General features: G+C 42.0%; 1 protein-coding gene across 8 annotated transcripts in view; it reads left to right on the top strand.

Moving 5' to 3' along the window:
• Positions 1 to 316: 316 nt before the first annotated feature.
• The window catches only part of PTPN13 (protein tyrosine phosphatase non-receptor type 13), a 148,705-nt gene continuing 134,990 nt past the window's right edge, over positions 317 to 14,031 (top strand). For 4 of the 8 annotated variants that reach the window (XM_029076672.2, XM_029076674.2, XM_029076675.2 and 1 more), the window contains exons 1-2: positions 317 to 409; positions 10,364 to 10,483. In XM_029076672.2, the coding sequence (XP_028932505.1) occupies positions 10,369 to 10,483 (115 nt within the window). In that variant the 5' untranslated portion in view covers positions 317 to 409; positions 10,364 to 10,368. The remainder of the gene's footprint in view (positions 410 to 10,363; positions 10,484 to 14,031) is intronic. The other 4 variants (XM_029076678.2, XM_029076677.2, XM_029076673.2 and 1 more) reach the window with 1 other exon arrangement.

The raw sequence follows: 14,031 nt of genomic DNA, 5'->3' as shown, positions 1-14,031 counted from the left end.
GTGCCTTCAATAAAGCTTTGAAGGTGGGAGGAGTCATTGTCGGTTATGAGGAGGTAGGGCGTTCCAGGCCAGAGGCAGGATGTGGGCAAGAGGTCGGCACCAAGACAGATGAGGTTATCCGGGTAGTGCTCCTTCCGCTCTTCCTTGGGTACAGCATGCCTTTAACCTTTTTACTCCCATAACCTTATCCTTTATCACTCTTCTCCACTCAGCCTCCTTATACCCATTTTCCAAATCCCAGGCCATCTGACTCCACTCCATCCTCCATCCCTCATCACTGCAGGAACCATCCTAGAATTTATGAAGCGCTAAGTGGGTGTTCCTGTAGCAGCCACTGATCCTGCCTACATTTTTGACCGTGGTTGTGGGTTGAAAGAGAGACGGAGGGAGCAGGAATCCTTAGATCCAGGTTAGTTACAGTTCTGCCACTAACAGACGTTATATTGTGGTTGCAGTTACATGTAGAAAACCCATTGATAAATAATGGACTTGGGAATTCTGCTCTTAGCCCACTTGGTTGTTGGGGTAAAGAACATCCAAAATTGAAAATCCTTTAATAGGCAGATCTGCTTTCTGGGTACCTCCAGAGTGATGCATGCCCAAATGTTTTCCAGAATAATTGCTGCTCTCTTATAGAACAAATTAGCACAGCCCTTTGGATATGAGATGAATGAGAGAGGAAACCCGAGGGTTTTTGTTTTTCCCAAATGACGAGGACTACTCTAAACTGAAGAGCCCATCTGGCTGTACTCAATCGGCCAAGACTCGTACTGTTGGATTCTTCATACCATAAGGGCTTGGGCCAAAACCTTAATAAGCTTTTAAGGCATTTCGTTGATAATTGAAACCAAAGCTGACAAGTCCCTAAAATAGACATCGTTTTAGCCGCCACCACTCGGTTTTAATATGTGTCTGGGAGTGTCTTTTAATCCAGTAGTTTTATCATTCTGCTCTGTCTTGCTTCTGGGCTAGTTTTTTAATGGCATTTTTTAGACGCTTACTCTGTTCCAGGCACTGTACTATGTGCTGGGGAAGATACAAGTTAATCAGGTTGGACACAGTCCATGTCCCACATGGGGCTCGCAGTCTTAATCTCAATTTTCCAGAGGAGGTAACTGAGGCCCAGAGAAATGAAGTGACTTGCCCGAGGTCTCACAGCAGACACGTGGAAATGGGATTAGCACCCAAGTCCTTCTGACTTCCAGGGTAGTTATTGCATAGTTCAGGGAAACTGTTAACTCTGAGTCCTTGACCCTAGCTTTCCATGAAGCAAGTGAGGTTTCTCCACTTCTCTGCTCTGGGACCTTGGGCAAATCACTTAACTTTTCTGGGCCTCAGTTACCTCATCTGTACAGTGGGGATCCCAGTGTGGGACAGAGACTGACTCCAACCTGAATAGTGTGTTTCTAGAACAGTGCCTGGCACCTAGTTCATTCAGTTGTATTTTAAGACAAATTATATCTATGGACTATAACTATGAAATATTTAGAAACTAGCCCTGTTAGTGAAACCGAGTCCCCCTCTACATTGTAAGATCGGGATTTAGAGGCATGAGGATCCAATGCCCACTGTCTCCTGGCACCTTGAAATTGGGCATAAGAGTAGGAGTTAAGCAATTCGGGTTGAACACAGTCCCTGTCCCACATGCGGCTCACAGTCTTAGTACCCATCTTTCAGGTGAGGTAACTGAGGCCCAGAGACGTGAGGTGACTCTCAAAGGTCACACAGAAGACAAATGGTGAAGGCTGAGATTAGAGCCCAGGTCCTTCTAACTCCCAGGCCCATGCTCTCTTCACTAGGCCATGCTGCTTCTCAATACAAGAGATTCTATGGAAATTGTTCATTTTACTTAGGATAAAAACTTCAGATTATAAAGAATTGATATGATAGTCCAGTGAAGTTTATCTGTTTTTTCCTACTTTCTAGTGAAGCATCATATAAAATTCCAGTTATTAAAGAAAGATGTCTTAAAGCAAGCCAGTAAAATCTAGAATGTAGATTAGAGTTGGGTGGTATATTTTTGAACAGGGATTTTTTGCAATTACAATTCAGTCGCTTTGGAAAGGTATCTTAAAAGCTCCTTAAGTGAATTTGAGAAAGCTTAAAGATAATGATGATGAAGTAATCCAAACGAAAATACCTACCCTACATATTTAATCAGCATCATTTCCAAACATTGCCACATGCACTGTAATCTTTCTCCTTCCAAAGACAGTTTGAGTTATTTTGTAAGAAAGAGATACCTTAAATGTACAGTATTTGAGACCAGGAATTTAATGGCAATGGCTTAGTATATGAGTCAAAGGAGTTTTGAATGTAATTTCGGAAGTGTATTCACTGACCAGGCAAAATATGAATCAGTGAAATTGGGTAGAGTAATAAAAAGATAGGTTACTCCAGTGCTAATTGCTTTGGTCCACCATAGTGTCCCTAATGATTTGAATAATGTATTCAAATTGAATTTGCAGGGACTCTTAATCTGAGAACTGATTCATCTTTCCCATTAAATAGGCCCTAACCTACTTTTAACAGATTTGTTAGTCATTTTCATTTATGACACTTGCACAAGAGTTCTGTGTATACACAATTAAAAAGAAAGTTCTGTGTGCAATGAACACCCCTTCAGAAATTGAAGTCAGTTGTCTGCAATATAAGGGAGTTACCCAGGATGTATAGCTAAAGATTAAATTATGTGCTGGGTTCCAAGAATCATGCCATTATTTAGAATTACAAGCATTTATTTAATTTCATTGCCAAAATTATATTGTTTGGAATCTGGTGAATGAATGTATTAGTAAGACCTGTCAAATATTTAGTTCAACTGCCTGAGATATGAAAACAAGATATGGGTTCTAATCAAGATGTCCTAGAAAATTTTTTAAAATGGAAATCAGAAGCAACTTGATCTCAGCAATATGAGGTTTTAAACCCTCAGCAATATGAATGGGATCTTTATAGAATTTTCAAAGCACTAAAACCAATTGTGGTCCGATTCATTCATTCATTCAATAGTATTTATTGAGCGCTTACTATGTGCAGAGCACTGTACTATGCGCTTGGGATGAACAAGTCGGCAACAGATAGAGACAGTCCCTGCCGTTTGACAGGCTTACAGTCTAATCGGGGGAGACGGACAGACAAGAACAATGGCAATAAACAGCGTCAAGGGGAAGAACATCTCGTAAAAACAATGGCAACTAAATAGAATCAAGGCGATGTACAATTCATTAACAAAATAAATAGGGTAACAGTCCGATGTCAAGCTGCATTGTGAGGTTCAGTTTGGGGGAAGCTAGACTGCAACCTGTGAAGCTTCAAAACTTCTAGTAATGACAATAATGATAATAATAATTTGTTAAGCACTTAGTATGTACTGGGCACTCTACTAGTGCTGGGTTGGATACAAGCAAATCGGAATGGACACGGTCCTTGTTCCACGTAGGGCTCAATCCCCATTTTACAAATGAGGTAAATGAGGCCCAGAGAAGTGAAGTGACTTGCCCAGGATCCACCTCCCTTAGCACTCTCTTCTTCCCCAAACTTTGCATCTGATCTCTTTTAAATGGAAATCAAGAGCAACTTGATCTCAGCAATATGAGTGGAATTTTTATAGAATTTTGAAAGTATGAAACCAGTTGTGGTCCAGTGTGAAGCCTCATTGTGAGGTTCACTTGGGGGAAGCTAGTCTGCCACCTGTTAAAGCTTCAAAACGTCTGTGTCCCTTGTCTCTACCTTGTTCCCCAAACTTCGTGGGGCCCCTTTAAACGACTGTGATTAGAGTGGATAAGCCATCCCTTTTTTTAAAATCTGGATAGTCCGGTTTTAAGCTGGTCTGTCTGGTTTGGATATAGATGTGGTACCCGTGTTTACAGGGATCTGGGAGGGGAATGCAAAGGCTGTAGATTCAGTCATTTGGTCATATTTACTGAGCGCTTACCTTGTGCAAACCACTGTACTAAGGACTTGGGAGAGTACAGTGTCACAGTAAACAGATATATTCTCTGCCCAGAGTGAGAGTACAGCCTAGAGAGGGAGACAGACATTAATATGAATGATAAATAAATTGCAGATATGAAAAATAAATTACAGATATGAAAAATTAATTACAGATGTGATAAATTACAGATATGCTATATAAATTACTGTGTAGAGCAGGCAGGAGGGTCAGGAGCCCCACATGAAGAAATGTTTGAGGTTCAGGTGAACTCTGGGGACATCTGCCAAATGACACGTTTACCATCTCTAGGCTGTAAGCTCATTGTGGGCAGGGAATGTGTCTATTATGTTGTACTCTTCCAAGTGCTTAATACAGTGCTTTGCACACAGTAAGCGTTCAGTAAATCCGATTGACATAATAAGTGCTTAAAGCGTGGCCTACTGGAAAGAGCACGGGACAGGGAGTGGGTTCTATTCCTGGCTCTGCCACCTGTCAGCTGTATGACTTTGGGTAAGTCACTTAACTTCTTTGTGCCTCAGTTACCTCATCTGTAAAATGTGGATTACGACTGTGAGCCCTATAAGGGACAACCAGATAACGTTGTATCTCCCCCAGTGCTTAGAACAGTGCTTGGCACATAGCAAGCAAATACCAAATACCATCATCATTAAATACCATGAAAATAAAAGGATGAGGGGCTGCATCACTTTCCAACCTTCCACTAGGTGGTTGTTGGCCTGGGTTCTTTAATCATCCAGAAGAGAGATTCCCAATGCTTTCTTTTGGGACAGGGACATCTCTTTCTACCTGTAATTCTAAGTGGGAGGGTTGGAGTGAGCAGGCCAAAAGGCATCTATTTGGCTTAGGGGCTCTCCTGTTGGAGATCTTTCATGGACTCTGCTACCCAAATGGGGCGCTTCTCTAAACTAAGCTCATTGTGGGCAGGGAATGTGTTTGCCAACTCAGTTATGTTGTACTCTCCTGAGCACTTAATACAGGGCACTGTACACACTAAGTGCTCAATAAATATGAATGATTGATGATTGATCTTTGAATTTTTGGCCATACTCCCTCTAGCTCATTAGGTATTGTACTTTTCCAAGTACAATACTCTGCACGTAAATGCTCAATAAATACCACTGATTGATTATCATCAGTTTAGATGTGTGCCCCTTGGGCATTTTGCATTCACCCCACCCTCAGCCCCACAGCGCTTAAGTGCATATCCGTATTTTGTTGTTGTTTTTAATGGTATTTGTTAAGCACTTACTATGTGCCAGTCACTGTATAAGTGCTGGGGTAGATACAGGTTACTCAGGTTGGACGTAGTCCACATTCCCAGTGATGCTCATTCTTAATCCCTATTTTACTGATGAAGTAATTGAGGCATAGTGAGGTTAAGTAACTTTTCCCAGGTGACACAGCAGACAAGTGGCAGAGCTAGGGACAGTTTATTAATCTCTGTCTCCCCCTGTAGTCAGTAAGTTTTCTATGGGCAGGGCACGTCTATGAACTCTGCTGAATTGTACTCTCCCAAGTTTCAGTACAGTGCTCTGCACTTAATAAGCGTTCAGTAAATACTATTGATTGATTGAAGGACTGTAAATTCATTGTGGGCAGGGAACATTTCTCCCAACTCTGTTGTACTTTCCCAAGTACCTAGTACAGTGCTTTGCACACCATGTGTGCTCATTAAATACCAATGTGGAAAGCGGCGTGGCTTAATGGATAGAGCACAGGCCTAGGAGTCAGGACGACCAGGGTTCTAATCCTGACTTTGCCACTAGTCTGCTGTGTGACATTGCGCACGTCACTTCACTTCTCTTTGCATCATCTACCTCATCTACAAAATGGGAATTAAAACTGTGAGCCCTATGCAGGAAAGGGACTATGTTTGACCCAATTGCCTTGTATCTACCACAGCTCTTAGTACAGTGCCTGGCTCATAGGAAGCCCTTAACAAAAAACACAAATATTATCATTATTGTTATTATTAGCCTCAAGGAAACATACCATGTGCTAAGGAGCCTCCACACCATTCCCCCCCTGCAGGAAGTTTAAAATGTATCCATCCCAGAATATAATGGGGCCCCAGACTCAATATAGGCTTCTTTGCCAGCCCTTTGTTGTGGGTTGTTGTGGGTTGAATGAACTAAGGGCAATATGGGTTTTACTTCAAATGCCCCTTTGCCAGGTATACCTTGGGGCATTTTCCATCAGATCAAGGGGCCTTACAAGAAGGATCCTCCTCGTTCCTTTCCCTCCCAGGTGCTTAATGAAGTCCTGTGCAGCTCTTTTGTTCAGTGGCAAAGGCCCCAACCAGACATCCCTCAACTTGCAGAGCTGGGATGAGAGCCCAAGTTCTCTTATTCCCAGAGTCAGTCATTCAGGCAGTCGTATTTATTGAGCACTTGTTATATGCAGCACACTGTACTAAGCTCCTGGGACAGTAGAGTACACCAGGAAACAGACACATTCCTTACTCAAAATGAGCTTCAGTCTAGAGGGGGAGATATGCTGTTTGATCTTGGGCAAGGCACTTCGGTTCTCTGTGCCTCAGTTCCCTCATCTGCAAAATGGGGATTAAGACTGTGAGCCTCATTTGGGACATGGACTCTATCCAACCTGTTGAGCTTACATCTTCCCCAGCGCTTAGTTCCATGTCTGGCACACAGGAAGCGCTTAACACAAATACCTTAAAAAAAAGTAAAAAAAAAAGGTTTTATGCGCTGTACCTCTGTTCATCTGCACAGATGTTTCACTCTTCACCAACAGGAATGTGGAAATGTGAGTAGAATTGTGCACACCACTGGCTCTAATCTAAATTCAACTGTGCATGTTCTTGATCCCGATATCTCTTGATCAAGGCTCTGTCTTTCTCATCGGGAGGCGATTTCATCCTCCTCATTTTATTCAGTCCCCTGGATATAGGAAAAGGAGTTTCAGTACCTTGTTTGCTCTGAAGAAAGGTGACCCGTTTGAAATCCAGATTTCTTAAGGGAAAGTTTTACAAAGGTGACTATTTTTTTAACAGAAAAATCTTGTACCTCTTCTGTTCTGATTTGCGGAAAGAGAAAAGAATAAACTGAAATTAAGTTGGTATTTTTCCCCTCTTGTTTTCTTACAGAAAAGCGCTATTTTTCCAATTTATACTTTTAAAGGGTACATTTAGGGTTTTGTGGATTCTGAAGTTCTGTTTTCTAAGTCACTGAAGCAGGGAACAGGCAAGCAACATTTCTATTTAGATAATTGGTTGACATGAGCTCCAGGCCCCAGGGAAAGACAGTTCAGCCAGTCAGTGTGTTTGTTTTGATTTTCTCTCCTCCCCATTCAGGCAAGGGAGAATGGAAAAGTTGACAAATAGAACCAGGCAGCTCCAACTTTGAGTAACAGTGCTTAAATACATGCTGTTCCCTGTTCTTGAAATGTCTTCCCACCCAAACTTCAGGAATTTTAAAAATCTATTCCCAAAGAAGCTTTTCGACCCTGGATATCCACACTCCCCAGCCCCAACACAAAGCATTCAAACTCTGTTTATTATGTAAATATTTATTTAATAATTAATAATAATAGTGATAATTGTGGTACTTAAGTGCTTGCTATGTGCCAAACACTGTTTTCAAGGCTGGAATCTATAGATACAAGGTAATCAGGTTGGACACAGTCTCAGTGTCACAGGGGGCTCACGGTCTTAATCCCTGAGATGAGGTAACTGGGGCACAGAGTAGTTAAGTGATTGTCCAGGGTCACACATCAGAGACGTGGCAGAGTCTGGATTAGAACCTAGATCCTTCTGACTCTGAGGCTTGTACTCTATCCAGTTTGCCATGCTGCTTCTTTATTTGTACACGGTATTTAAACTTTTGTATCTTCCTAATTGGTACAAATGCTTACTGCTTTATTTTTGACTTCTTGTGGTCTCTCTTAGGTAAATTGCGTTGGAAAAAGGAAAGGGAGAGTCTGAGTAAAGGATTAAATTAAAGGACACAAGGCAGTGGCCCTCAGATTTGATTCCAGCACTGAGATGGAGTCCATCATCATCATTAAGATGATGATGGTATTTGTTAAGCATTTATTGTGTAACAGCACTGTACTAAGTGCTCAGGTGGATACAGGGAAATCGAGTTGGAGACAGTCCCGGTCCCATGTGGGCTCACAGTCTCAATCCCCATTTTTACAAATGAGGTAACTGACACACAGAGAAGTATAGTGACTTCCCCAAGATCACACAGTAGACAAGTGGCAGAGCTGGGATTAGAACTCATGACCTTCTGACTCCCAGGTCCGTGCTCTATCTACTCCGGCATGCTGCTCCTAACTACGCATAGTGCTTATTGAGCATTTACTATGTGCAGAGCTCTGTACTAAGCACTTAACAAACAAATACAATACTAAAAAATAAAATAATTATTAACTTGTCTGTGCCACAGTCTCCTCAACTGTAAAATGGGGATTAAGATAATAATTATGGTATTTGTTAAGCACTGTTCTAAGTGCTGGGATAGATACAGGGTAATCAGGTTGTCCCATGTGGGGCTCACACTTTTAATCCCCATTTTACAGATGAGGTAACTGAGTCACAGAGAAGTGATTGCCTAAAGTCACACAGCAGACAAGTGGAGAAGCCAAGATTAGAACCCACTATCTCTGACCCTCAATCCCATGCTCATGCCACTGAGCCATGCTGCTTCACATTAAGACTGGAGCCTCATGTGGGACATGGACAGTGTCTAGCCTGATAACTTTGTATCTACACTAGCACTTAGTACAGTGCCTAACAAATAGTAAACTCTTTGCAAATACCATAAAAAAATGGAAAAGATATCACCTGGCAGTAGAGAATAATGAATATGTGCATATATAGGTTTTCTCCATCTTAATGGTGAACTGAAATGTAAGGTAATTTTGATGATATGTGGTCATGAAACATACCCTGGAGCTCTCTGAAAGTTCAGTTATCAAATGGACTCCGTTTCATCCTGAAGTTTCCAGTAAACTATTCCCAGTTATGTTGCAGAAGGTTAGAAGGTTTAACCTTAGAAGGTTAAAATGAATGGAATGGTAAAGATATATTATTCAACGAGATCTTTCTTGTAGAAATAATTATGTGAAACTAAGCAGGCTTGCATGTTTAAGACCCAGGAAGACACTCCACCTCTGCATCAAACAGAAACTACTCATCATTGGCTTTAAAGCAGTCAATCACCTTGTCCTCTCCTACCTCACCTTGCTACTCTTCTACTACAACCCAGCTTGCACGCTTTGTCTCTCTAATCCTAATCTTCTCACTGTACCTCAATTTCTAATATGTTGCCGCCGGCCTCTCGCCCATGTCCTGCCTCTGGCCTGGAACACCCTCCCTCCTCATATCCTACAGACAGCGACTTTTCCCCCCTCCTTCAAAGCTTTATTGAAGGCACATCTCCTCCAAGAGGCCTTTTCTGACTAAACCCTCCTTTCCTTGTCTCCCACTCCTTCTGCATTACTCTGACTTGTTCCATCTATTCATCCCCCTTCCCACTCTTAGATATTCAATTCCACTTGGATATCCAAGCTATATTCTGTTTACCCCTAGCATTTAGTACACTGTTAAGCTGGGAAGTTAGAATTTCCCACCTACCTCTCCTCCCTTATTTCTCCGGAACCTTCTCTCTGGTATCTGAAAATTGGGTTACCCAAGCAGAAATGAGTTAGCTCCCTCTGAAAGTAGGGTGCTGTATTTTCTGCTGCTATCCAGTCAGCCAATCATATTTATTGAGCACTTACTGTGTGCAGAGCATTCATTCATTCGATCGTAGTACATAGCACTGTACTAAGCACTTGGGAGAGTACAATCCAACAATGAACAGACACATTCTCTGCCCACAACAAGCTTACTGTCTAGAGGGGGGAGACAGACATTAATATAAATAAATAAATTACAGGTATGTACATAAGTGCTGCGGGGCTGGGAGGGGGGAAGAACAAAGGGAACAAATCACGGTGATGCAAAGGGGGTGGGAGAAGAGGGAAGGGGAGCTTAGTCAGGAAAGGCCTCCTGGAGAAGATGTGCCTTTAATACGGCTTTGAAGGGGGAGAGAGTAAATGTTGAATTTGAGTAGGGAGGATGTTCCAGGCCAAAGTCAGGATGCTGGTGAGAGGTCAGCAGCGAGATAGGCAAGATGGAGGCATGGTGATAAGGTTAACATTAGAGGTGAGAAGTGTACAAAGCACTGTACTAAATGCTTGGGAGAGTACAATATAACAATATAATAAACACATTCTCTGCCCACAATGGGCTTACAGTCCAAGCTCACCACAGTTTAGAAAACTGACAAGGGGAAATAGGCTTCTACTTGGGACTGCCCACTTGTATTTGATTTAACAATAGTTGAGTGAACTTGTAACCCTGGTGATGTATTTGATGTTCCTATTTTTGGTTCCCAGGTAATATGCACGTGTCACTGGCCGAAGCCCTGGAAGTGCGTGGAGGACCTTTGCAGGAAGAAGAAATATGGGCTGTACTGAATCAGAGTGCTGAAAGCCTTCAAGAGTTATTCAGAAAAGGTAATTTCTGTTCAGAATTACTCCTTAAATTGTGCCCGGTGCCATGAGGAAGCATCATGGCATAGTGGTCAAAACACAGACCTGGGAGTCAGAAGGACTTGGGTGCTAATCCTGACTCTGCCACATGTCTGCTGTGTGACCTTGGCCAAGTCACTTCACTTCTCTGGGCCTCAGTTACCTCCTCTGGAAAATGGGGAATAAGACTGTGAGTCCTGTGTGGGACAGGGACTGTATTCGACCTGATTACCTTGTATCTCCCCCAACCCTTAGAACAGCTCCTGGCACATAGTAAGTGCTTAACAAATACTAATTAAAAAATGAATAAACTAAAGGCCAGGGTGCCAGGGTTGGAAAAAAAATCTCTCTCTCTTCAACACAGGGTGGGTGATTGGATGCCTAAAATTTTGGTAACTGCAGTACTTACAAGCGCTTGCTGGATGTTAAGTACTGGGATAGACACAGGGTAATCAAGCTGTTCTTTTCCTACCCAAGACTCGTAGTTTAAGAGGGAGAGGAAATAGGTATTTTATCCCTCTTTTGCAGCTGAAAATATTGAGGGATAGAGAAGACTACTAACTTGCCCAAGGTCACACCTCAGACAGGTGGTAGAGCTGGAACTAGAACTCTTGACTTCTAATTCCCAGACCAGTGTTCTTTCCAACCAGCCAAGCTGCTTTAACCTCTCTGTCCCTCAGAGAGGGACATCTACAAAATGGGGGTAAGGAACTTGCCAAGGCTACACAGCAGATCAGTGCCTAATACAGTGCCTGGCACATAGTAAGCACTTAAGAAATACCATTTTTATTATTATTACCAGTGACAGAGCTGCGATTAGAACCTGGTTCTTGTGATTCCCAGGTGCATATGCCTTCCAGCACACCTTCCCGATCTGGGAATGGGAAAAGCCAAAACATAATAAGTGGCATTAGGAACCTGTGATTCAGCAAGTGGGAGGAAGAGTTAGTGGAGGTTGAGAATGAGGAGGAGGGAATCTGTGCTTTCAACAACCCAGACAATCATATTAAAGCTTGATCCCAACTGGAAATGTCTTCCTTCTTAGTGGAACGTACTGTATCTCTGAATGAAAGCGCAAAGGTTTGACATGGGGATATAGGTCCAGCATCATCATCATCAGTGGTATTTATTGAGTGCTTATTGTGGGCAGAGCTCTGTCCTAAGCTGTTGGGAGAGTTGCAGTGTAACAGGGTTGAAAAGATATGTTCCCTGTCCACAACATGCTCCAATCCCCCATATTTTAATAATAATAATAATAATAATAATAATGTTGGTATTTGTTAAGCGCTTACTATGTGCAGAGCACTGTTCTAAGCGCTGGGGTAGATACAGGGTCATCAGGTTGTCCCATGTGAGGCTAACAGTTAATCCCCATTTTACAGATTAGGTAACTGAGGCACAGAGAAGTTAAGTGACTTGCCCACAGTCACACAGCTGACAAATGGCAAAGCCAGGAATCGAACCCATGACCTCTGACTCCCAAGCCCGGGCTCTCTTCTCCACCTTCTACCTTGACCCACGGTGTTTCCAAGAATCTGAAACTAAAGGAGACTTGAATGTGTTCGTTTCACCTAGTGACTGTGAATAATAGCAATCGTGATATTTATTAAGCACTTTGTGACAGCTCTGCCGTATGTCTGCTGTGTGACATTGGGAAAATCACTGAACTTCTCTGTGCCTCTTACCTCATCTGTAAAATGGGGATTAAATTCTGCCCCCTCCTACCTAGACTGTGAGTGCCATGTGGGATGGGGACTGTGTCCAATGTGATTATCTTGTATCTACAGCAGTGTATAAGCCCTTCAAGGCTGGAAGCCCATTGTGGGCAGGGATTGTCTCTCTTTATTGCTGTATTGTATTTTCCAAGCCCTTAGTACAGTGCTCTGCACACAGTAAGCATTCAATAAATGCAATTGAATGAATGCCCATAAGTGCTTAACATGGACCACTAAAGCAAAACAAACAAAACACCTTGCTAAGTGCTGGAGTAGATGCAAGGTAATAACCTAGTCCCTATTCCCCATTGTCTAAGATGGAGGGAAAACAGGTATTTTGTCCCCATTTTATAGGTGAGGAAATTGAGGCACAGAAAAGTTAAGTGGCTTACCCAAGGCCATTCGACCTAACCCTGGTCTCCTGACTTCCAGTTGCATTTTCTTGCCTTTAGCCATTAGAGCTGCAGTGTAATTGTTGTGATTTCCATCTGGAGCCACTTGGAAAAGGAAGAAGAGTAGTAAGAATAATTATCTCTTATTTACACTTTATGAATCTAGTTATTTAAAGAGTTAAAGTCATTTCTATTTCATTGTACTTGGGCTTTTATTGGGACTTAATTTTTATTAGGCAATCATTTTTGGAACTGGGGCAGGAAATAGCCATCTTCACTTAGAACAGGCACAGACTTCTTATTTTAAATTTGTATCACGTCTTCGTGTTCAGAGAAATGTCTTTCGAAACAATGAAGTTTTCCCAATGAGTGTTTTTTCATACAGGGGAGCAAAAAAAGAGCAAAAAAAAAAAGTGAGGCTAATCCATGGGTCTGGTATTTGAAAGCTGTATTGTACACAGTAATTAATCTTGTAGAAAGTTGGTTTCTAAGGAAAATTCCTGCAACTCAAGAAAGTACAAGTTAACTCATTAGTCTTATAAGAACTTAAGTAAATGTTTATTGCTTCATATTCCAAAATGTTATGATCTTTGGTGAAATGAAGAGGAAGTTAGACATGACCTGAGTGGCAGCAGGAATTTAAGTAGTTTTACTTCATGTCCAATACCTCTCTTTCTCACCATGATTTTGTGAGGCGGGTCAAGGTCCCTGAACTAATCCCCATGAATGGGAAACAATTAGAAGGTCATGGGTTTTAATCCTGGCTCTGCCACTTGTCTGTTTTGTGGCCTTGGGCAAACTACTTCACTCCCTGTGCTTTAATTACCTCATCTGCAAAATGGGATTGAAGACTGAGCCCTGTGCAGGATAGGGACTGTGTCCAGCCTGATTTGCTTGTATTCACCCCAGCGCTTAGTACAGTGCCTGGTACATAGTAAGCGCTTAACAAATACCATAATTTTTTTTTATTAATATTAATTACCTTACAACAAGGCGTCTCCCTCAAAAGGAAGAATCAATCTGTTGGAAAATATCATTGAAATCATTTTCTAAGCTAGACTAACAAGATGTCCTGCTTGAAAGGGAAAAATGTGTTTAGTGGTTTTTTTTCCAGAATTAATTGTATAACTGAACAAAATTAAGATGCTCTAGGAAATTGTTCCTTAGTTTTAACATCTCCTCCAAGAGGCCTTCCCTGACTAAAATTTCCTTTCCTCTTCTCCCACTCCCTTCTGTGTTGCCCTCACTTGCTTCCTGTTTTCATTCCCCCTCACAGCCCCACAACACTTTTGTACATATGTCATTTGTTTATTTACATTAATGTCTGCCTCCCCTTCTAGATTGTAAGCTCATTGTGGGCAGGGAATGTGTCTGTTTATTGTTACAATGTACTCTCCCAAGTGGTTAGTACAGTTCTGCACACAGT

This window comes from Ornithorhynchus anatinus, chromosome 12 (genome assembly GCF_004115215.2).
Source record: "Ornithorhynchus anatinus isolate Pmale09 chromosome 12, mOrnAna1.pri.v4, whole genome shotgun sequence".
In the NCBI taxonomy this organism is placed as follows: Eukaryota; Metazoa; Chordata; class Mammalia; order Monotremata; family Ornithorhynchidae; genus Ornithorhynchus; species Ornithorhynchus anatinus.
The sequence above is the reverse complement of the archived record's forward strand: the minus strand, read 5'-3'. Positions and strand labels throughout refer to the sequence as shown.